The sequence below is a fragment of the Hypanus sabinus genome, chromosome X1 (genome assembly GCF_030144855.1).
Source record: "Hypanus sabinus isolate sHypSab1 chromosome X1, sHypSab1.hap1, whole genome shotgun sequence".
Lineage (NCBI taxonomy): Eukaryota > Metazoa > Chordata > Chondrichthyes > Myliobatiformes > Dasyatidae > Hypanus > Hypanus sabinus.
The window spans coordinates 10411934-10435217 of NC_082738.1; the positions used below are offsets into that span (position 1 = coordinate 10411934).

Sequence of the window (23284 nt, forward strand, 5' to 3'; positions counted from 1 at the left end):
GTGGGGTGCTAACGTGCAGCAACCCAGATGCTGGACTCCACACGTTTTCTAGGAATGATGTTCACAAAGTGATTCACCCACTTTCCTTAAGTTCCCACTGCGAGATTGGACTGGCTACTTCTCTGAACTGCAAGATAATTCACTATCTGACCACTCAGAATTCCCAAATGGTCAGCATCTGACTCACCTACTCAGAAATCCCAGGGCTCCCAAGTAACAACATGGTAGAATGCAAGCTGTGTACGGCAGAGGGGAAGAAGCTGTTCCTGAATCGCTGAGTGTGTGCCTTCAGGCTTCTGTACCTCCTCCCTGATGGTGTTAGTGAAAAGAGGGCATGCCCTGGGTGATGGGGCAGGGTCCTTTTTGAGGTATTGCTCCTTGCAGATGTCCCAGATACTACGGAGGCTGGTGCCCGTGATGACTAAGTTTACACCTCTTTGCAGCTTACTTCGATTCTGTGCAATAACCCCCCCCCCAATGCCAGACGGTTAGAATGCTGTCCACAGTAATCAGTAGAAATTTGCAAATGTTTTTTGGTGACAAAATTTCCTCAAACTCCGAATGAAATATTGTCATTGTTTTGCCTTCTTTATAGCTGCATGGATATGTTGGGTCCAGGTTAGGTCCTCAGAGATCTTGACACCCAGGAGCTGAATTTCTCCAGATGTTTCACCTCACAAAGAGTTCAATTGCCAACATCTTCTCATAATCACGTCATTGTGAGCTAACATCTTAGAAAGAGTGGCAGAGTAATGGAGAAAAATATTCAATTTAACCTCCAGTTAACAAATCAGCTAGACTGACTATCATTGGTAGTCATTGAGAGCTTAAGCCAGGGGTTCCTAACCTTTTTTATGACACGAACCAATACCATTAAGCAAGGGGTCCACGGACCTCAGGTTGGGAACCAATAGCTTAAGCATTTGTCATTGCCACATCTTTTGGCTACTTTCTGAATTTGAGTTATTACCTTCATCAAATTCATAGACCCTGTCTGCTCTATGTTTTATTGATCAATGTTTTACAAGGGCCTCTGCCAGCGCAACTTCACGTAAGCTCCTTTAGTTGCCGCCAATGTTAGAACCTGTTACCTTAATGATCCCACCAGTGGCCAATGGTAAAAGAGCAGGTGACCTCAAGTAGTTACCAGAGGGGTGTTGACTGGAGGAAGGGAGAAGGGTCCTTTCAAGAAGAGACTGCACTGAAAATAGGTGATTTAAAGGGACTACTTTTGTCTGCAACCTGCAAGTAAGTAAGTAAGTAAGGGAAGTGGTGAGCAGTGCCTATGCTACGCCAGAATCAGAATGAGGTTTATTATCACTGACTTTGATGAGATGAAAGACATAAAAATTACTATAAGATCCAAAACTAAATAAATAGTGCAGAAAATGAAATAAGATAGTGTTCATGGGGCCATAGACCATTCAGAAATCTGATGGTGAAAGGAAAGAAGCTGTTCGTAAAACACTGAATGTGTGTCTTCAGGTACCTGTATCTCCTTGATGATAGAAATGAGAAAAGGGCAAGTCCTGGAGGGTGAGATTCCTCAGTGATTAATGCCATCTCTTGAAGAGGTCCTCAACAGTGGAGGGGTTGTTCCTGTGATAGCAGACTAGATTCTGATGAAGCTGGCTGAGTCTACAGCCCTCTGCAGCCTCTTACAATCCTATGCAATTGGAGACTTCATACCAGGCTGTGATGCAAGCAGTCAGAATCCTCTCAACCTATAGATTTTGCCAGAGTCATTGGTTACGTACCAAACCCCCTCAAATTCCTAACCAAGTGAAGATACTGATACGCATTCTCCATGATTGCACCAATGTGTTGGACCCAGGGTGGCTCCTCCAGTTCGTTGATGCCAAGTTACTTGAAGTTACTCATTCTTTCAACCACTGACCTTTTAATGCCTGGTATGCATTCTCTCAACTTCTTCCTGAAGTCCACAATCATCCTTCTGATGTTAAGTGAGAGGTTGCTGATTGATCAGCCAGTCTTACTCCTGTATGCTTCCTTGTTGCCACCTGAGATTCTGCACAGGCAAATTTATCAAGGATGTGACAACCGATGCCAAGAGTGAAAGATTTGCATCTCGAAAGAAGCCACACCAGAGGTCAAATTTCTGCAACATTAAGAAGCTGTGTGGAATGTGATAGGAGCTCAGGAGATAAACAACAAATTCTGGTGATGGCCCAAAATATGCATTATTGATTCTCTCTGTTGAATATAGAATGAGTGAAAAAAGAAGTGGTGCCTTTAGCCCTCATTAGATTGTTGAATATCAATTTATATCAAAAACATTTGTACAAAAGCAGTCAGTGCACATATTAGGATTATTATAGCTGGGTGGTTTTTCAGAAGGTAGTCAATAACAGCTTTGAAAGTATAAGTCCATCTTTAATCATTCTTGAAGTGTTTATCAATTGTTCCTAAGTAACCACTGAGAGTTAGTTCTCCGTCTATTCCAGGTTAGGGTGGGATAGGTGTTCCCACTGTGCTGCTGTTGGGGTTGCACTTCGTTAGTGGTTTGAAATGACCACTTCAAGACATGTCCTGCAAACAGAAAATGATGGAAATAGTCTCCAAGTCAGGCAGTATCTGCAGAGAAAGATGCAGAGTTCATGTTTTATATTCATGACTGCAGTGCTGAGCATTTTTAGCACTTTCTGTATTTGTTTTAGATGTCCAGCCATCTGTGGGTTTTTTTTAAGGTCATGTAAAGAGGTGCTCAAGTCACGTATGAACTAAAGGGCTACATGACCTGCTAAGTCTGTGCAACATCCCAACAGCCTCATACAAGCCTGTTTAACTGTGATTGCTTCTTAAGCTAACTACAAAATTCTAAAACCTTTACAGAATGTTATTAATCAAAATCTCTGACTGGGTGATTGGGTCTGTAAGCATAACCACCAAGTTTGAACTGCTTACTGTGCAGGACCATTCACCTTGTAATGAGACTACCATAAACAGAATGAAAGGCCCAGTGAGACTTCTGACTACACAATGACCGTGCAGATGAACATTTTGTGTCAAGTACACAAAACCTTCAGTACACCTCCCAAATAAGCTTCAAGGAAATACTGTATTTCTTCAGGCAAGGCATTTTTAACAAACATTTCACAGAGATTTCATTTTCTGCCTGTGGCCAGTTGCAATACCCCACACTACTGAGCAGTTAATTAGCCAGGCTTCAATTTATCCCTCTCCACACAGAATACACATAGAATATGTACACCAGAGAGTGTCAGTGTGTCACGCTCACAGGCAGAAGACTAGAGGCCATCATGCTCACAACACAGTCCTTAGTGTGTCATCTCATGAAGTCCAGTCCAGATTGTATCACACTCAGAACCTGTAGACTGTAGTTTGTCAATTTACTAAGGCCTGTCACACATTGAACATAGCAGCTACAGAGTGTCCCAGTCAAAATGGACTGGCTGGAGTGTGCCCTGCACACAGTCTGGATTAGCTCATGAACAGACTGAATTGAATCCATAGGATGGAACAGCTGCATCTCCATCCAAGGATTTGAAGGTTGAGGGATTTGGAAGTTCTGTCCCAAATCCTGGCCAATCCCTTATTCAACTGAGCTAAAACTGTTGTCTGTGGGATCTGACTATGTATTCTTCTTATATCAGTGTTACTTAATAATACAAGCTTCTTATATTATGATTGTACTGCAAGGATGCAAACAAGAAGTCAGACCAAAGGAAACCTTTACCTTTTGAAGACCTCTGCTCATTTCTCTATTTGGTTCAGTCTATTTTACATAAATGCCAATTAAAAACCTATTGGACAATGAGGCAGCAGGTGTGTGTACTAACAACCTAGCAAGGGCTGACTGGAGCTGTCGGAGTCTTATCCTCTGGTGGCTAATGGAAACCAGGTGCTGGTGATTGAGAGGAATTGGGAAAGATTGGGAATCAAGTGTGGGGATTAAGGACCAATTAGGGAGGAAAGGGAAAAGGTGGGAAATGCCAGCCAGGACCATGACAGCCTTCAACCGATCAATTAGTTCATCTCTCCGATTTATCCCCACAGCAACCCTGAGCCCACTCCATCAGCAATATCCCATTTGTCCTGTCTATCCTGCTGAACCTTAAAGTAGTTTTCTCTCTTTCTTAGTTCCAAAGAAAGGGTTTTAACCTGAAATATTAACTCTACATCGTCCTCTAGAGATGTCTTCTGTCCTATTACCAGCACTTTCCTCATTTCCAACAGTTTGAAGGAGCAGAATATTAACGTTACTAATTAAACAAATGATCTTGTTCCACAGATCGAAGCCTCCTTGAAAGAGCAGGAATTTGTGGAAGCCTGGGCCAAGAAAGCAAAGGAGTTTGATGATATTAAAGACAATTTCAGTGATAAGACGCTGACAAGGCTCTTCGAGAATATCCGCATCCTAAGCACTTCTAATCTCTCACCAGATGAGAGGAAGAAGGTATGTAGTTTATACTGGCAGAGCAGCGCTCCTGTGCCAGTTGCAGCAGCCTCCTCGCTGCCCGATTTCCATTCCTCCCAAGACAGCCATTAACCTCGCCACTCCAATCCAGATGGAGCCCAAGAATCAGATGTCATGTTTTGGAATCCAAAGGCAAATGTTTCCATGACAGAGGAAGAGGGCCTACAGCATCTTGAACTCACTCCAATCTATCTATGGCTAATCTGAACCAAGACTCCATTCTTCAGCGTACAGTAATCTCCAGTAATCAGAGTAATATTTACCCCACAAATACACCGAGAGCCATCACTGTTACCCATCACTGACTGTGACAACTCTCAATGACACCCACCTCCACTCTGTTTCTATTGAACAGCCCGCTTGTACGCTAAGACAGACTCATGACCTCACAAACTGCCTTTGGTCCTCATGGTCTTGCACTCTATTGTCTGCACTTTCTCTGTAATTCTAACACTTCATTTTCCATTCTGTTGCTTGTATAAACTCAATGTACTATTGTGATGGAATGATCTGCATAGATGACATACAAAAAAACAAAGCTTTACACTGTACCTCAGTACATGTGACAATAAACCAGTTTACCAAATTCCCCCTTTCCTTTTCTTCCCTCCTCACCACATGACCATGGTGCCTCCTTTCTTTGCCCGCCCTCAGGTGTTCTACACTCATAGGGCTGAATCCTTCAGCTCGCATTATCTTCATGGTTCTCCTCCTCTGTCTACCTTGCATAGGCCTGCAGCTTCCCTCTATATCATCTGACATCTGAAAACATCCACGCCAGACAAGGCACACCTTCTAGTCCATATCCATAGCGCTGCAGTGACCCATTGCATCAGCTTCACATTCTTCCTGCTTGTTGTACCCGCTGGGAGCTAATCTTGTCAGATTGTATTTACCATTCTGGATTCAGAATTGAGCTGTATATCACTAACCACTCTGATGGTGTTTCACTTCAGAATAATACCATAAGACACAGGAGCATAATTAGGCCATTTGGCCCATTGAGTCTGCTCTGCCATTCCATCATGGCTGATTTATTGTCCCTCACTATTCTCCTGCCTTCTCCCTGTAACCTTTGATGCCCTGATTAATCAAGAGCCTATCAACTACCACTTTAAGTATACCCAACGACTTGCCCTCCACAACCATCTGTAGCAATGATTTCCACAGATTCACTACCCTTTGACAAAAGAAATTCCTTCTCACATCTGTTTTCAATGGGCATCCCTCTATTCTGAGGCTGTGCAGTCTAGTCCTACCTAGTCTTACCCAATATAGGGAACATCCTCTCCAAATTCATGCTGTCCAGACCTTTCAATATTCAATAGGTCTCAATGAGACTCCCCCCACCCCCCCCACTCTTCGAAACTCCAGCAAGTACAGGCCCAGAGCCATCAAATAGTCCTCATATATTAACCCTTTCATTTCTGGAATAATTCTCGTGACCATCCTGTGGACCCTTTCCAATGCCAGCACATCTTTTATTAGATAAGGGACCCAAAACTGCTCACAATACTCCAAGTGCAGTCTGACTAATTCCTTATAAAGCCTCAGCATCGCATCCTTGCTCTGATATTCTAAACTTCTTGAAATGGATGGTAATATTGCATTTGCCTTCCTTATCACCAACTCAGCCAGCAAACTAACCTTTAGAGAAACTTGCACGAAATTTGTACCTCTGATTTTTGAATTTTCTCCCATTTAGAAAATAGTCAATGCCTTTATTCCTTCTACCAAAGTGCATGACCATGCACTTACTGTACATACAAGTGCATGAGCATCCCTAAGCTATATTCTATCTACCCCTTCTTTGCCCACTCTCCCAACCTGTCCAAGTCCTTCTGCAGAATCCTCAACACTACCTACCCCTCCATCTACCTTCATATCATCTGCAAACCTGGCTACAAAGCCATTAACTCTGTAAACCAAATCATTGACATATAATGTGAAAAGAAGCAGCCCCAATACCAGCCCCTGCAGAACACCAATTGTCACTCACAGTCAATCAGAAAAGGCTCCCTTTATTCCGACTCTTTACCTCCTACCAATTAACCAATACTCTATCCATGCTAGTAACTTCCCTGTAATTCCATGGGCGCTTATCTTGTTAAACAGCCTCATGTGCAGCACCTTGTCAGAGGGTTTCTGAAAATCCAAGTACAGGTGGCCCCCATTTTTTGAACGTTCGCTTTATGACAGCTCACTGTTGCGAAAGACCTACATTAGTACCTGATTTCGCCAACCAAAATGGATTTTCACTTTTATGAAAGAAAGACACCCGCTTTATACGTGTGTTTACCCCGAGAAAGACTACCATGACCGTGAAGCCTTGTGCAGGCAGTTGTGTGCGCATGCGTGTACGTGCCGATTTATTTTCTCCAGATGGATTTTGGCTCGCTGTCTTCCCGATTTTGATAAGTGAAACTACACCGTACATACAATATTTCTACTTTATATAGGCTGTGTAATAATCTTATCATTCCTGCTTTTACTATATGTTCATGTTATTTTAGGTTTTATATGCTATTTGGTATGATTTTATAGGTTATTTTTTGAGTCTGGGAACGCTCAAGAATTTTTCCCATATAAATTAATGGTAATTACTTCTTCACTTTATGACATTTCGGCTTAAGAAAGGTTTCATAGGAATGCTCTACCTTCGGATGGCGGGGAAACCTGTACACAATATCCATTAACTCTCCTTTGTCCATCTTACCTGTTATTTCCTCTCAAAGAATTCCAACAGATTTGTCAGGCAAGATTTCCCCTTACTTTAATTCTTCTAAACTCCAGTGAGTACAGGCCCAGAGCCACCAAATGGTCCTCATACATTAAACCTTTCATTCCCAGAATAATTGTTTTGTGATTCTCCTTACTTCATCATGTGCCTCCAAGTACCCTGAAACCTCACCCTTAATAATGGACTCCAACACCTTCCCAACCTCTGAAGTCAGCTTATAATTTCCTTTCTTCTGCCTCCCTCCCTTCTTAAAGAGTGGAGCGACATTTGTAGTTTTCCAGTCCTCTGGAACCATTTCAACATCTAGTGATTCTTGAAAGATCGTTTCTAATGCCTCCACAATCTCTTCAGCTATCTATTTCAGAATCCTGAGATGTAGTCCATCTGGTCAAGGAGACTTACTTCAGACCTTTCAGCTTCCCAAGCAGCTTCTCCTTAATAATAGCAACTACACTCACCTGACCCTGACACTCTTGAATTTCTAACATACGGCTAGTGCCTTCCACAGTGCAGACTGACACAAAATATTTATCAAGTTCGTTGGCTATTTCCTTGTCCCCCATTACTACCTCTCCAGCATCATTTTCCAGAGGCCCAATATCAGAATCAGAATAATGTTTATTATCACAGGCATGTGGCGTGAAATTTGTTAACTTAGCAGCAGCATTTCAATGCAACACATAATCTAGCACAGAAAAAAATAATAAATGAAATTAAAAATAATAATAAATGAAATAAAAAATAATAATAAACAAGTAAATCAATTACGTATATTGAATAGATTAAAAAACGTGCAAAAACAAATACTGAATATTAAAAAAAAAGTGAGGTAGTGTCCAAAGCTTCAATGTCCATTTAGGAATCATAGGGGAAGAAGCTGTTCCTAAATCTCTGACTGTGTGTCTTCAGGCTTCTGTACCACCTACCTGATGGTAACAGTGAGAAAAGGGCATGCCCTGGGTGCTAGAGGTCCTTAATAATGGATGCTGCCTTTCTGAGACATCGCTCCCTAAAGATATCCTGAGTACTTTGTAGGCTAGTGCCCATGATGGAGTTGACTAGATTTACGGTTTCTTTCAGTCCTGTACAGTACCCCCTCCGTACCAGACAGCGATGCAGCCTGTCAGAATGTTCTCCATGGTACATCTCTAGAGGTTTTTGAGTGTATTTGTTAACATACCAAATCTCTTCAGACTCCTAATAAAGTATAGCCACTGTCTTGCCTTCTTTATAACTACATCTATATGTTGGGACCAGGTTAGATCCTCCGGGATCTTGACACCCAGGAACTTGAAACTTCTCACTCTCTCTACTTCTGATCCCTCTATGAGGATTGGTATGTGTTCCTTCATCTTACCCTTCCTGAAGTCCACAATCAGCTCTTTCATCTTACTGATGTTGAGTGCCAGGTCGTTGCTGTGGCACCATTCCACTAGTTGGCATATCTCACTTCTGTCCGCCCTCTCGTCACCATCTGAGATTCTGCCAACAATGGTTGTATCATCAGCAAATTTGTAGATGGTATTTGAGCTATGTCTGGCCACACAGTCATGTGTATACAGAGAGTAGAGCAGTGGGCTAAGCACACACCCCTGGCTGTACTCTCAACTCTCACCTCTTTTTTACTTTTTATACATCTGAAAAAAAACTTTTTGTATCCTGTTTGATATTTTTGGCTAACTTACCTTCATATTTCATCTTTTCTCTCCTTATGGCTGTTTAGTTGCCTTCTGTTGGCTTATGAAAGCTTCCCAATCCTCTAACTTCCCTATTAGTTTCTGCTATATTATATGTCCTCTCCTTCGCTTTTATGCTGTCTTACACTTCCTTTGTCACTCTCAGTTGCCTCATTCTGCCTTTAGAATATTTCTTCAACTTTGGGATGTATTGATCCTGTGCCTTCTGAATTGCTCCCAGAAACTGTAGCCATTGCTTTTCTGTCGTCATCTCTGCTAGTGTCCCCTTCCAAACAATTTTGGCCAGCTTATCTCTCAAGCCTCTGTAATTCCCTTTACTCCACTGTAGTACTGATGCATCTGACTTTTGTCTTCTCCTTCTTAAACTACAGGGTGAATTCTATCATATTATGATCAATGTCTCCTAAGGGTTCCTTTACCTAAAGCTCCTTAATGAAATAAGTTCATTACACAACACCCAATCCAGAATTACCCTTCCCCTAGTGGGCTCTACCACAAACTCCTCTAAAAAGCCATCTCATAGGCAATCTACCAATTCTGTCTCTTGGGATCCAGCAACAACCTATTTTTTCCAATCTACCTGCATATTGAAATCCCTCCTGACTATCGTATCGTTGCCCTTATTACGTGCCTTTTTTATATCCCATTGTAACTTATATCCCACATCCTGGCTACTCTTTGGAGGCCTGTAAGTAACTCCCATCAGGGTTTTCTTACCCTTAAGTTTCTTAACTCTACCCACAAGGATTCTGCATCTTCCACTCTTATGTCACCTCTTTCTAAGGATTTTATTTCAGTCTTAACCAACGGAGCCATGCCACCCCCTCTGCCTACCTGCCTGTCATTTCATTACAGTGTGTATTTTTGGATGTTAAACTCCCAACTATGATATTCTTTCAGCCACATCTCAGTGACGTTCACACATCATACCTGCCAACCTCTAACTGCATTCAAATGCCATATTCTGTGTGCATTCAAGTACAGTGCCTTTAGTCCTGATTCATCTCCCTTTTCAATTTTACCCCTATGTTATACTTCATTTTATCCCACTAACTGCCCTATCATAGAGTCATAGAGTCAGAAAAGTACAGCACAGAAATAGGCCTTTCAGCCCATCTAGTCCATGCCAAAACCATTTAATCTGCCTACTCCCATTGACCAGCACCGGGACCATAGTCCTCTATACTCTTACCATCCACATACCCATCCAAACCTCTTAAACATTGAGATCGAGCTCACACACACCACTTGTGCTGGCAGCTCATTCCACACTGTCATGAACCTGTGAGTGAAGAAGTTTCCCCCCATGTTCCCTTTAAACTTCTCACCTTTCACCCTTAGCCTATGACCTCTAATTATGGTCCCACCTAACCTCAGTGGAAAAAGCCTATATTTATACCCCTCTATCAAATCTCCTCTCAGTCTTCTATGTTCCAAGGAATACAGTCCTAACCCATTCAATTTTTCCTTATAACTCAGGTCCCCCAGTTCCGCCAACATCCTGTAAATTTTCTCTGTACTCTTTCAACCTTGTTTACATCCTTCCTGTAGGTTGGTGACCAAACCCGCAGACAATACTCCAAATTAAGCCTCACCAATATCTCATACAGCTTCATCTACTTGACTTTCCTAATGGTCTAGCTGCACACTGCTTCTGCCCATCCTCAGCCCTATCACTCTGGTTCCTAACCCCCTGCCAACTTTGTTTAAACCCTCCCCGACAAACCTGCCTGCAAGGATATTGGTTCCCCTTGGGTTCAGGTGTAACCCATCCTCTTTGCACAGGTCATACAATCCCTGGAAGAGATCTCAATGATCCAGAAATCTGGAACCCTGCCCCTCACTCTCTCAGCCACCATCATAGAGATTATTACCTAGGAGTTCCTGGTCTTCAGCTTTTTCCCTAACTCCCGATATTCACTGCACAGGACCTCTTCCCTTTTCTATCTATGTCATTGGTGTCAATGTGCACCGCGACCTCTGGCTGCTCACCCTCCTTCTTAAAAATCTTCCACAGCTGCTCTGAGACATCCTGGACCCTGGAACCTGGAAGTCAACACACTGTGCTGGCATCACTTTCATGGTCACAGAATCTCTTTAACTATTGATTCTCCTATCGCTTTCACTCTGCCTGACTTTACTCTTCCCTGCGGAGCTGCAGAGCTGGCCACTGTGCCACTGGCCTGGCTGCCACTACTGTGCCCAGGTGGATCGTTCCCCACCCCCCACCCCCCAGCAGTTTCCAAAGGGGTATACTTGTTGCTGAGGGGAATGATCACAGGGGAGCCCTCCACTGACTGGTCACTCCCCTTACCTGTCCTGCTGGTCACCCACCTATCTGAAGCCTGCATTCTGGGTGTGACCACTTTAGTAAAAGACTCATCTATGTAATTTTCAGTCTCCCAGATGGTTCCGAGTGCATCCAGTTCCAGTTCCAGTTCCTTGACCTTGTCAATCAGGAGCTGAAGATGGGTGCACTTCCTACAGAGATAATTATCAGGGAGACTGTTAGGTACCCTGAAATCCCACATCTCACAGGAAAAGTATTCCACTGCCTGCACTCGTTATGCCTCCAGCGCTTCAAACTTAACTTCCAGCCTGTGCCTGTTCTTGCCTAAGCCTGTCGAGCCAAAGCCTGACCACTCTAATGCTGGTCCAATCACACAATGACTGCTCTGCTTAAATCCCACTTCTTTTTATTGGCCCTTGCTAATTAACCACAGTTAGCATTAACCCAAGCAATCTCCTGCTTCACAGACAAGTTCCAACAGACCTCACTTGCTTTTTAAAACTGGCATGTAAAGTCCATAAGGAACTATCTCCATCTCACTCTGCAAACTCCCACTCCACAGACAAGTCCCAACAGGCCCAGCTCACTTTTTAAAACTGGCATGTAAAGTCCATAAACAACTGTCTCCAACATAGAATACTAGTTTACTTGTGATTGGGGTTCTTGCCACCCTAACGCTTACATCAATGAGCACACTGGTGCCTTAGCCTGGTTGGTGGAGGACATCATGAAGATCCCACCTGTCATACTTGCATCATATGACCTGCTTGATTATCTCCAGCAATCTAGAGTACACCACTGACTATTATGTCTGTACTGACTCTGATGTCAATCTAAATATGTCCCATCTGCCTGCTTTGGTCCATATCTCTCTATTTCTTGCTTTTTCACACATCTCTCTAAAAGCCTTTTAGATGTTGCTATCAGATCTGCTTCTGATATCTCCTCAGACAGCATGTTCCAGGCACCCGCCAGTCTCTGTGTTACAATATCTTGTCTCACAAATCTCCTTTAAACTCCCCACCTCTCACTTTAAACCTATGTCCCTGGAATTTGATATTTCCTCCCTGGGAGAAAGACTCTCATTGACCACTCTAACTATGCCACTCAGAATCTTACACACTTATCTCATTATATAGATTCCCATGTTTAGATAAAAATTAGTTATACCAGCAACTGTACTGTACCACTTACCCTTTTAGTAAGAATGATCAGAGGGGCACAGATAGAATCTGTATTTTCTGACAAGTAATCTTTATTGTCTCAACTAAAAAGCACGTGGGTTCATGAACTAACTACCTATGTGCACACCAACTAGGATTTCGTGACCCTCCATAAACAGTAAATGAAGAGAAAAGGTATTATCCCAGAAAGGATTCTACTTAGGCCAAGTGCTCCTCGTGGACCCACTCCTATCTCCATGTGTCCGCAATGGTTAATCTTTGGAGAGTAACCATTCCTTTGCATCTGAAGCTCCTAACTCTTATAATGTACCTCATCAGTTCAAATGATGCATCTCCATCTCAATGGCTCAAGGTCACCTGAATTACTTGGGCCATCCTCTCATTGGCTCTGGTCCAGGGCTACAACCAGCATTGTTCTATGGTCTCTGCCCTTAGCCTCATGCCTTTGTTCTTTTCAACTCTAGCCAGTTCAAGCCAGTCAAACCAGATGACCCAGACACTGAGCTTCCTCCTGTAAGCCTGCCACTTTACATAATACAGAGCTACCTGTTTGAGAATGGTCTCAGGTTTAGCAGATCATTAGCTGAAACTCCTTGTGTCCACATTCAATTCATCAAAGAGTTCAAAAAATGGTTGGCTGCAAGGATAGTCTCACAAAATGGCCACCTCAATTCCTGGTCACTGATTTTCATTCTTCCTGGCCAACACCATAGTAGGAAGAACATTCCATATTTTAGGTTTCTGCTCTATTTCTTTATTGTTATAATAAGGAAACTAGTGCACAGATGATATTACAGGTAACAAAAGCATAGCCTTTACATTTCGCAAACACAAGGAAATCTGCAGATGCTGGAAATCCAAGCAACACACACAAAATGCTGGTGGAACGCAGCAGGCCAGGCAGCATCTATAGGGAGAAGTACAGTCGACTGTATTTTGTGTGTGTTGCCTTTACATTTCACCTCGTTCTGCATTACAGATGTTTTGTTGTTGCTAACAAACTGTCTCTGGTTTCAGTACAACACCATCCTGAGTGAGATGGACAATATATACTCCACAGCTAAGGTGTGCCCACCTGGTGAGTTGGATCTCAACAAATGTTGGAATCTCGAGCCAGGTAAGTAAGATGGGGGGGATCTGTAACTTAAGAGGTCACAATGCAGCAGAGGGAACAGCATTATTCAGTCCTTCCAAGCCAAGAAGTACTATAACCAGGGCAACGGAGACCGAATGTAGAACCTACTCCACACACTTTGTGTAGCGAGGTCATTGCTATTGGCATTGGTTTATTGTTGTCACATATATCAAAAAGTTTTGTATGGATGCCATTCAGACAGTTCATTCCATATGTAAGTAAAGCAAGGTAGCACAAAAGAAAAATAATAACATGGATTGTGGGATACAGGCTGAGTCTTCCGAGGCCACTGGCTCACCTTCCTCCTCTTGGGATGCCATGCTTAATATGGAGGCTGTTAGAAAGTTGGCCACAAGCCTCCCTAAACCTTCAATGCCAAGAAGCAGAAAATTTCAGTGAAAACTAGTAGCTGTCACGTTTCTTGATATCAGCTATGCGATAATTTGGGGCACTTGAGAAGCCAGCTCTCCATTATTCTTTTGATAAGGGACACTGAGTGGAGCCTGTAGGAGGAAGCAAAGGTTTTATTTCACACCCGGGGTTTGCATCATCCCTAGTAGTTCAGAGAAGATTTGGCTGCTTGGAAAGAACATAGAAAAGAAATATATTCAAAGCGTGAAGCTATTTTGACTATTTCACTGCTCACTGGCTCTGCTCCTCTCATGGTGGTCATCTGCTCTCTCCACCAATTCCGTCATTACAGTTACGTTTATCCCTTCAGATCTAGGATTTTGCCCCAAGCCTCTTCTCAGCTTTCTGAAACTTCACCACTTTAATCCCTTTCCCCAGGCACTGTCCCAGGCTCACTCCATTTCTCATCACCAGAACCAGAATCAGGTTCAATGTCTCTGACATAAGTCATGAAATTTATTGTTTTGTAGCAGCAGTACAGTACAGACGTAACAGATTACTACAGGTTACAATAAAAGTAAATAATTCAATAGTGCAAAAGGAGGAATAGCAAGCAGTGTATACATAATTCAGAACTATGATGGCAGAGTGGAAGAAGGAGCTGTTCCTAAAATATGGAGTGTGGTTCTGGTAGTAGTGAGACGAGAGCCCGCCCTTGATAGTGAGGATTTCTAGTGATGGATGTTACCCTCCTGAGGCACTGCCATTTGAAGATATCTTTGATGAATGGAGAGGCTTGCACCTGTGCTGGAGTTGACTGAATCGATGGCCATCTGCAGCCTCTTACGTTGGAACCTCCATACAGGACAGTGATGGAGCCAGTCAGAATGCTCTCACAGTACATCTGTAGAAATTTGCTAGATTCGTTGATGACATACCAAATCTCCTCAATCTCCTAGTGAAGTATAGCCACTGTAGTTCCTTCATCACAATTGCATAAATGAAGCCTAGGATGGATCCTCTGAGATGTTGGTGCCAAGGAACCTGAAACTGCTCATCCTTTTTACCATTGACCCTTCAATGAGGTTTAGCGTGTGTTCCCTTGACTTCCCCTTCCTGAAGCCCACAATTAGTTCCTTGGCCTTACTGATCTAGCTAATCTATCTCACTCCTGTACACCTCCTTGTCACCATCTGAGATTCTGCCAACAACAGTGTCAAATTGTCAAATTTATAGATGGTGTTTGCACAGTGCCTAGCCACACTGTCAAGAGTGTAGAGAGTAGAGCGATGGAAGGTTAGCACACATCCTTGAGATGTTGATTGTCAGTGAGGAGAAAATGGTATTTCAGATCTGCACAGACTGTGATCTCTCAATGAGGAAGTCAAAGATCCAGTTGCAGAGAGAGGTACAGAGGCCCAGGTTTTTGAAGCTTGTTGATTATTACTGAGGGAATGATGGTGTTGAACACTGAGCTGTAATTGTTAAACAGCAGCCTGAATTGCTGATATTCAGGTGGTCGAAAGCCAGTGGAGAGCCAGTAAGATTGCGTCCACTGTAGACCTGTTTTGGTGATAGGCAAATTGCAGCGGGTGCAGGTCCTTGCTCAGGCAGGAATAAATTCAGGCTATCATCAGCATCTCAAAACATTCCTCCTTATTAAGTGTTTTAAACCGCAAAGAAAATTACATAAATTGATGTAGTTGCAAATGACCTGATAACAAAGTCTACTGCATGATTAATACTGGGAATGGAAAGGGTTGTCCTCCGAGTATGGAATTCAGGCACATTATTAAAGCAAATTTCAGGGAGTTCAGCATCTACCGCTGCCGTAATTGAACAAGACAGAGAACATGGAGATGTTCTCTTTCCATCTCCCATCCTGTGCACATTCCCAGAGTGCCTAATGGGACAGCTCGGAGGGTGCTTTATTTTGTATCTAACCAGCCATTGGAATGATAATGGGACAATGTAGAGACATTTTATTCCTTGCCTGTCCTGTATTATATCTGCCATATATGAGTGTTGGCTTCTACATGAACAGAGCTTTATTATCTTTAAGACATAGTGATTCCTGTATTAGCAGATGTTTTGTTATACACTGCAAGCATTGTTCACATTGAAGTGCCTGTCTCCAATGACCATCTTTTTTGATTATCTCTGGCTGATAATTGTAGTGCAGTCATTAACTTACTAAAGCAAAATAAAAACAAACTGCTGGAGGAACTCAGTGGGTCAAACCACAACTATGGATGCACAGGGATCATCAATATTAAGTCCCTGCATCAGGGCTGAGAATGTGAAATTGAGATGGCCAGTATAAAGAGATGAGAGGGCAGCATGAGGAAGACCTAGACAGCGATTGATCTAGTATGTCTACTTTTGGTCTAAGTTGCCCAAGTTATGGTGCTTACTGATTTGGAAATTACTGGACAAATATTTGGAAATCCATGGGGCTGAAGTTGAGAATGGTGATATTTCTACCAGCTCTATAGAATTTAAATACAGTGAAGTAAATAATTTAAATAACAGAACAAGTCTCAGTTGAGGTCGCCATGAAACAATTGATTGTCATAATTTATTTATGTTCCAACTGGAAAGAATTCTGGCATCCATGTTCAGTTTGGACTTTACAGCAGCCCAAACACACAGAAATGTGACTGATTACACTGGACTACAATTTTTTTCAGAAGTGTTGCTTACATGGTAATGATAGACAGCTTGAAGCTGAAAGCAAAAATAATTTCAGACTACTTGTAACGCATAGGAATTCTGAGAAACAAGAAATTAACTTCTAATGAATATAATGTGTTTACTTGCATAACAGTGCTGGCGCTTTGCAATAGTTTAACTGAGCTAAAACTGTTCTGTTGATGATTTTCATTTAGAGGCTTCTCGTTTAAGTGTCCAACAATAATTAGCCAGCATTGATGGATTCCAGTTGCCCTGATATGGTTTCTCCATGACCGCAATGTCCTGGTGAATCCTTTCACCGTGCTCCTCACTGACAGTGCCAAGATTTGCAGGGAAGAAGTCTAAATGGGAATGCAGAAAATGAATCTTTAGTGACATGTTGCACTTCATGGTTTTGTATGCTGGAAGCATGTTGTCAGCCAGCTGCATGTAGTTTGGTGTTCTGTAGATGCCAAGAAAATTTTCAACAACATCTTTGAATACTTTCCATGCAATTTATCTCCAGTCCCACTGGAGGGTCTTTGAATTGCCTGTCATTGGTGAATTGTTTGATTTGTGGACCAACAAAAATGACTTCCTTAATCTGGCATCAGTTATTCTGCCCTGAAGTATGAATTGAAATAACAAATATAGGCCTTTTTAAAAAAAAATGGTGCATGAGAGGGAAATTTCATGGTGATCTCCATGATCAGCGGTCCAAAATCCGTAAGATGCACCCAAAAGTGTTCAGAAAGCAGAATCTTTGTTGTCCAGTGTTATCAGCTGTTTTATGAAATGACTAAATGGATACATCAGAACACAATGAGATTACCTCCGGACAGATCCCCCAGCAGCAACGTAGGCATAGATATATCTGTACATGGTAAATGCACATTCAACTTGATCAACACTGCAAGACCCTCACAAACGAGGAATGTGGTTATGTTTTGAGAGGTATCACACAGACTGGACAAAGAACACAGGATCAGAGAATTCACTAGTACCCAATAGTAAACATGAAAGGTGTCAGAGATATTCAGCAAGTCGGGCAGCATCAATGGAGAGGGAAAGTGATTTTAAGTTCTGATTTCAGTGAGCCACTCAGATCAGGCCTTCATCTGAACATAGACCAAAGATCTGAATTCGAGTGGTGAGGTGAGAGTTACTGCCCTTGACATTAAGGCAATAATAGACAGTGGGTGCAGGAGTAGGCCATTCGGCCCTTCTAGCCAGCACCGCCATTCACTGTGATCATGGCTGATCATACACAATCAGTACCCCGTTCCTGCCCTCTCCCCATATCCTTTGACCCCGCTATCTATAAGAGCTCTATATTTAGGCAATGTTAGGTCAAGAGTGTCATCGGCATGCCTGATAAGCCTAAAGACTAAGGTAATCAGCAGACAGCACTCCAACGGATGGAGTTATTTCTCACACAGAAGGTGGTTATCGCTGATGGACATCAATCACCCATCCCTAGGCATTTCTGAGAGCCACCTTCAGCAGCTTCACTGATGACCTTTGTCTCATCATACAGTCAGCTGGAAATGATTGCACAAAGTTCAATTCCATTCGCAAGACAATGATAAAGTCCAGCCATGGACTGATACGTGATCAGGAGCATCTACATTGTGCAATGCCAGGCAAAGATCATCTTCAGCTTCAGAGAGTTTAACCACCCTCCTTCGAATTTCAATAGCATTACTTGTGCTAAGTCACCCAGTGTCAACATGCTGGGGTTCCCATTGACCAGAAAGTCAATTGGACCAGCTACATAAATATAAACATGTGATCCAAACATGTCAGAGGCTGTGTATCCTGCAATGAGTGACTCACCTCCTGACACTCCAATGCCATCTACAAGGCAGGACCCTAGAGGGTCATTGAATATTCTCTGCTTAAGGGAATATGTTCAGGTCCAACAACACCCAAGGAACTTTAAACAGGACAAAGCAACCATCTTCTCTGACTGGCAACAAATTCACTGCAGGTATCTGGTAAAGTGTTGCTTGTCATTGTTTCGAAATCTTAAACTAGGTACAGAGGAGATGTCAAGGGTAAGTTTTTTACGCAGAGAGTGGTGAGTGCGTGGAATGGGCTGCCGGCAACGGTGGTGGAGGTGGATAAGATAGGGTCTTTTAAGAGGCTTTTATATAGGTACATGGAGCTTAGAAAAATAGAGGGCTATAGGTAACCCTGAGTAATTTCTAAAGTAACTACATGTTTGGCATAACATTGTGGGCTGAAGGGCCTGCATTAGGCTGTAGGTTTTCTATGTTTCTATGTAAACTGCCTGACCATGTCAGAAGAGGACATGATGAATGTTGAGGTCTGTCGGACAGTTGTCCTCCTGTGAGTACGTTTAGTGTTTGTATTATAACCATACATGTGCTGCTACTCTCTCTCTTGTGTTACAGAGCTGACGGATATAATGGCAACGTCCCGGAGTTACAAGAAGCTGCTCTATGCATGGGAAGGCTGGCACAACTCTGCAGGGAATCCACTGAGAGACAACTATACGACATTTGTTCAAATGAGCAACAAGGCTTCTAGAATGGATGGTGAGTAGATTAGTCCCCTCTACATGGGCAGATCGGGGCAGGTTTCACCACCAACCCCCACAAAATAGTCAGTGTTAACGGTAACAGTAAAAGGCAATGTAGGGGAATGTCCTGCTCGTTTCCTTAATACAAAAGCTCTGTATCAGCTTTTCCAGCAAGTCCTTGATAATTGTGTCACCCTTTTAATTTGAAGGTGCAGACCTTCCTCAGGTCCTCTTCCACAGGAAAGGTGCAATGGGGCTAAGTTAGGGATGACCGCAGTCTGGTCTGAAGGGGGCGATTCGTGGAACTTGGTCCAGAAGCAGGGTGATAATTTACGCAGTTTATTCTGAAGTCGCCTGCCTCAGATGAGAGCTGTGATTTCCATTTAATGGCTGCAGGCTAGGTCTCCGAGTCCTTGGGAATACCAGATGGTTGGGCATTGTGGGAAGGGGCCAAGCCAAAAGGAAAAAAATCCCAATTCCTAAGTCTCAGGAACAGGAAGATTAGAATTCCATTCCCATGATGCCTCCCATTCACCCTCTCCTTGTGCAATAATCTCCCATCACTCTGCACCCCACTAATTCACATCCCAGTGTTACTCCTAACTACACATCATTCCTTTTTACTCCATGTATCCCAGCTCTAGCTCCCTATCTCTTCCGACTACCTATTAATCATCCTTGTATGTCTCCCAGTTTTCATGCCAAATCCCCATCCAGCCATCCCATCATCCCTGTCTCCTGCCCAAACAATCGACTACAGTCATTTCACTCTGTCCTCTACCCAATCAAGGCACCCTCCCATCCTTATTCCTAAAAACTCCACTCTATTTTCCAATCAAATCACCCAAACAACACTAAGCCCAGCAAACCACACCTCAATGCTGACAGGATCTTTCTGGCCTCTTAACAATAAAGTCCATTGCAATTTATCCATCTACAATCAGAAATAACCATTTCCTCAACCTTTCCCTACCCCTGTCCACCTTTGCTCCATTCCTAGCCACCAGATCTCCATCCAGCCTCACTACCTAACTTCACTTGCCCAAACTTTGACCTCCATGTCATTTCTCCATCTACCAATCAAATCAACTACAGCTTCCCCATTACCTTGGATGGCCTGGTTCTCTCAGCCAGGACACTCTCTTTGCTCTGACCAGAGGCTCTTCTCCTTTAAATCCAATAGACAAAATGTTGGACAAATGATCCAAACTGAGATAATCGTCCTGAATTCCATTCTTAAGGTTCTTCATCATTCTGTCCATCCTCCTTTAAGTTCTCTTCTATTCCTGGGAGCAAACATTTGATGGCCCACCCTAATATCAATTTCTTTGGCGCAATGGCAGTTTTTGTTTTCGTGTGATTACACTCCTGTGAAACTTCTTTGGACTTTTAAGCATGTTGCATGTTGAATGAAAGGTGCTATGAGTCTATAGTCTGTAGCACTGCAGCAATAGTTATCTGGCTTTGTTTACAGGTTTTAGCGACACTGGAGCTTACTGGAGATCCTGGTATGAGTCGCCAACATTCGCTAATGACCTTGAAAAGATCTACAATCAGCTCAAACCACTTTACCTTAATCTTCATGCTTTTGTGAGGAGGAAGTTATATCAGCAATATGGATCCAAATATATAAATCTGAAAGGACCCATCCCTGCACATCTATTCGGTAATTACTGTCTGCAAGGAAGACTCATTCTTTATATTTAAAACTGTTAAAATTAACTTGAGGTGGACTTTGTTATTTGTTCTGGTTTTGCATTAGTTGCAAACTGATGACTGGTCCTTTAGTCAGCTGCACACTTGGACAACCCTACCAGACAGTCCAACTCCCCAGGAATTACTAGACACCACTGCAAGTAGCCGGTGAGGAAGGCACCTGGCTCTAAGACTGAAGCTCCAATCCAGAGACCAGAGCACCAAGGTTCAGCTGAGACTGAGCAGCTCTGAGGGTGTGATACATCGCCAGAGTTACCATTACCGTATTTAGATAAGGCAAGTGCAGATGGGTCGGAAAAATCACACGGCAAAATTTCACAGTAAGGCAGAGGGTTTACCCTTGGCCTCCTGAGAATATTATTCCAAAATGCAATATCACCGACAGCTTTTACAGACATTATCAAATTATTGACTTGGGACAGAAATTTGATTTTCTATAGTACATCAGCGATGACACTTCAAAAGTATTTTGGGATATCCTGAGAATTATACAATAGGCACCATGTAAATGCACACCTTTCTTTAAATCCCTCTATTTAGTCATACTTCTTCCTCTCTGATCCTCCGACTTGTTGCCTCTGCTTTTGGGGGTTAAATTGACCTTGCTTCTACACAGGACCTTGGAGCCATTTTACCTCAGCGCAGGGTGCTATATAAATGCACGTCTTTGTTACTGCAGATAGAGTATTCAGACAGACAGACATACTTTGTTGATCCCGAGGGAAATTGGGTTTCGTTACAGTCACGCCAACCAAGAATAGTGAAGAAATATGGCAATATAAAACCATAAATAATTAAATAATAATAAGTAAATTATTCCAAGTGGAAGTAAGTCCAGGACCAGCTTATTGGCTCAGAGTGTCTGACCCTCCGAGGGAGGAGTTGTAAAGTTTGATGGCCACAGGCAGGAATGACTTCCTATGACGCTCAGTGTTGCATCTCGGTGGAATGAGTCTCTGGCTGAATGAACTCCTGTGCCTAACCAGTACTCTATGGAGTGGATGGGAGACATTGTCCAAGATGGCATGCAACTTGGACAGCATCCTCTTTTCAGATATCACCGTCAGAGAGTCCAGTTCCACCCCCACAATATCACTGGCCTTACGAATGAGCTTGTTGATTCTGTTGGTGTCTGCTACCCTCAGCATGCTGCCCCAGCACACAACAGCAAACATGATAGCACTGGCCACCACAGCCTCATAGAACATCCTCAGCATCGTCCGGCAGATGTTACTCAGTCTCCTCAGGAAGTAGAGACGGCTCTGACCCTTCTTGTAGACAGCCTCCATTCTTGATCATTCCATTCTTGATCTGAGATTTCTCCTCCATTTAGGTAATATGTGGGCCCAGCAATGGAACAACATCTACAACCTTATGATCCCATTCCCAAACAAAGCCAACATTGATGTTACTGATATGATGGTTAAGAAGGTGAGTTGATTGATTTGTCTTTTCCTGCAGAGCACTGCACCAATTACCACCAGCTGTTCCGCAAAAAAACTTACTCAGACAAAAAGGAGAAAGTGTTCACTTTCAACAGAGATAATGAGGAACAAATGGTGATAAAACCGTTTGGGATCCTGACAAATTTTCCTACATAAGGGCACTAGGAAGATACGAGAAAGTGTTAAGACAGAAATTGATGAAGACCAGAACAGATTAGCCAGTAATATCCATCTTTTTTTATCAAACATTCTATTTGTTCATTTGTAATATGCTATGAGTAATATTTCCCTGATATATAGGCAGATATTGAAAGCTTCTATCTCTAATTAAACCATCAGTCAGTATGTGGCAGAACATAAAACCTATTTGTTAGTGATATCCTCATATCTTTAATTGACCTAAGGTATTGTATCTGTGTATTCATAAGGTATAAAGCTTCTCATTTCATCTCGATACATATGACAATAATAAATCAATACCAATGCTAACTAAACAGCTTGGTTAAAACATATATTTTTAAATTAATTAATTAGATACCTTATAATGTATCTAAGAACTGAAGTCAGTGTGTAACTCCAGGTCAGGGTCTTCAAAAGAACCCTGAGAGGGAAAAATAGAGACATTAAAGATGGAAATAGAGCCGTTTCCGAAGATGCGAGCAAAGGAGTCGCCATTTAGCGCCATCATTACTCCACCTTCTAACTTTTGATGGTGACTGTGCGGAATTCATACCTCCAGCTGCTCCATTTTCCTCCTACATCCCAGAGCCCTGCCGATAGATTAATCCACTGCTATGAATTACCCCTTAGTGCAGGTTAATGCCAAAAATGATCAAAGGTAAATTAATAGGCATGTGTGTTCAAAGCTTCCAAGGTTCATTTTTATCATCAAAGTATGTCTACAGAGTACAGCTCTGAGATTTGTTTTCTCGAGATATCCATAAAATACAGAATAATTGAAAGAAAGACACCCAACAATTTACAACCCCCCCCCCCAACCCTTCCCTCGCACAAAAACTAACAGATGACACACATGGAGAAAGAACAAG

At 42.6% G+C, this 23284-nt stretch overlaps 1 protein-coding gene across 2 annotated transcripts in view; it reads left to right on the top strand.

Annotated features, from left to right (window-relative positions):
* The window catches only part of ace (angiotensin I converting enzyme (peptidyl-dipeptidase A) 1), a 153639-nt gene that overhangs the window by 10186 nt on the left and 120169 nt on the right, over positions 1–23284 (top strand). For both annotated transcript variants that reach the window (XM_059955758.1, XM_059955757.1), the window contains exons 2-6: positions 4274–4438; positions 13388–13487; positions 18947–19090; positions 20549–20740; positions 22124–22221. In XM_059955758.1, coding sequence (XP_059811741.1) covers positions 4274–4438; positions 13388–13487; positions 18947–19090; positions 20549–20740; positions 22124–22221 — 699 coding nt within the window. The remainder of the gene's footprint in view (positions 1–4273; positions 4439–13387; positions 13488–18946; positions 19091–20548; positions 20741–22123; positions 22222–23284) is intronic.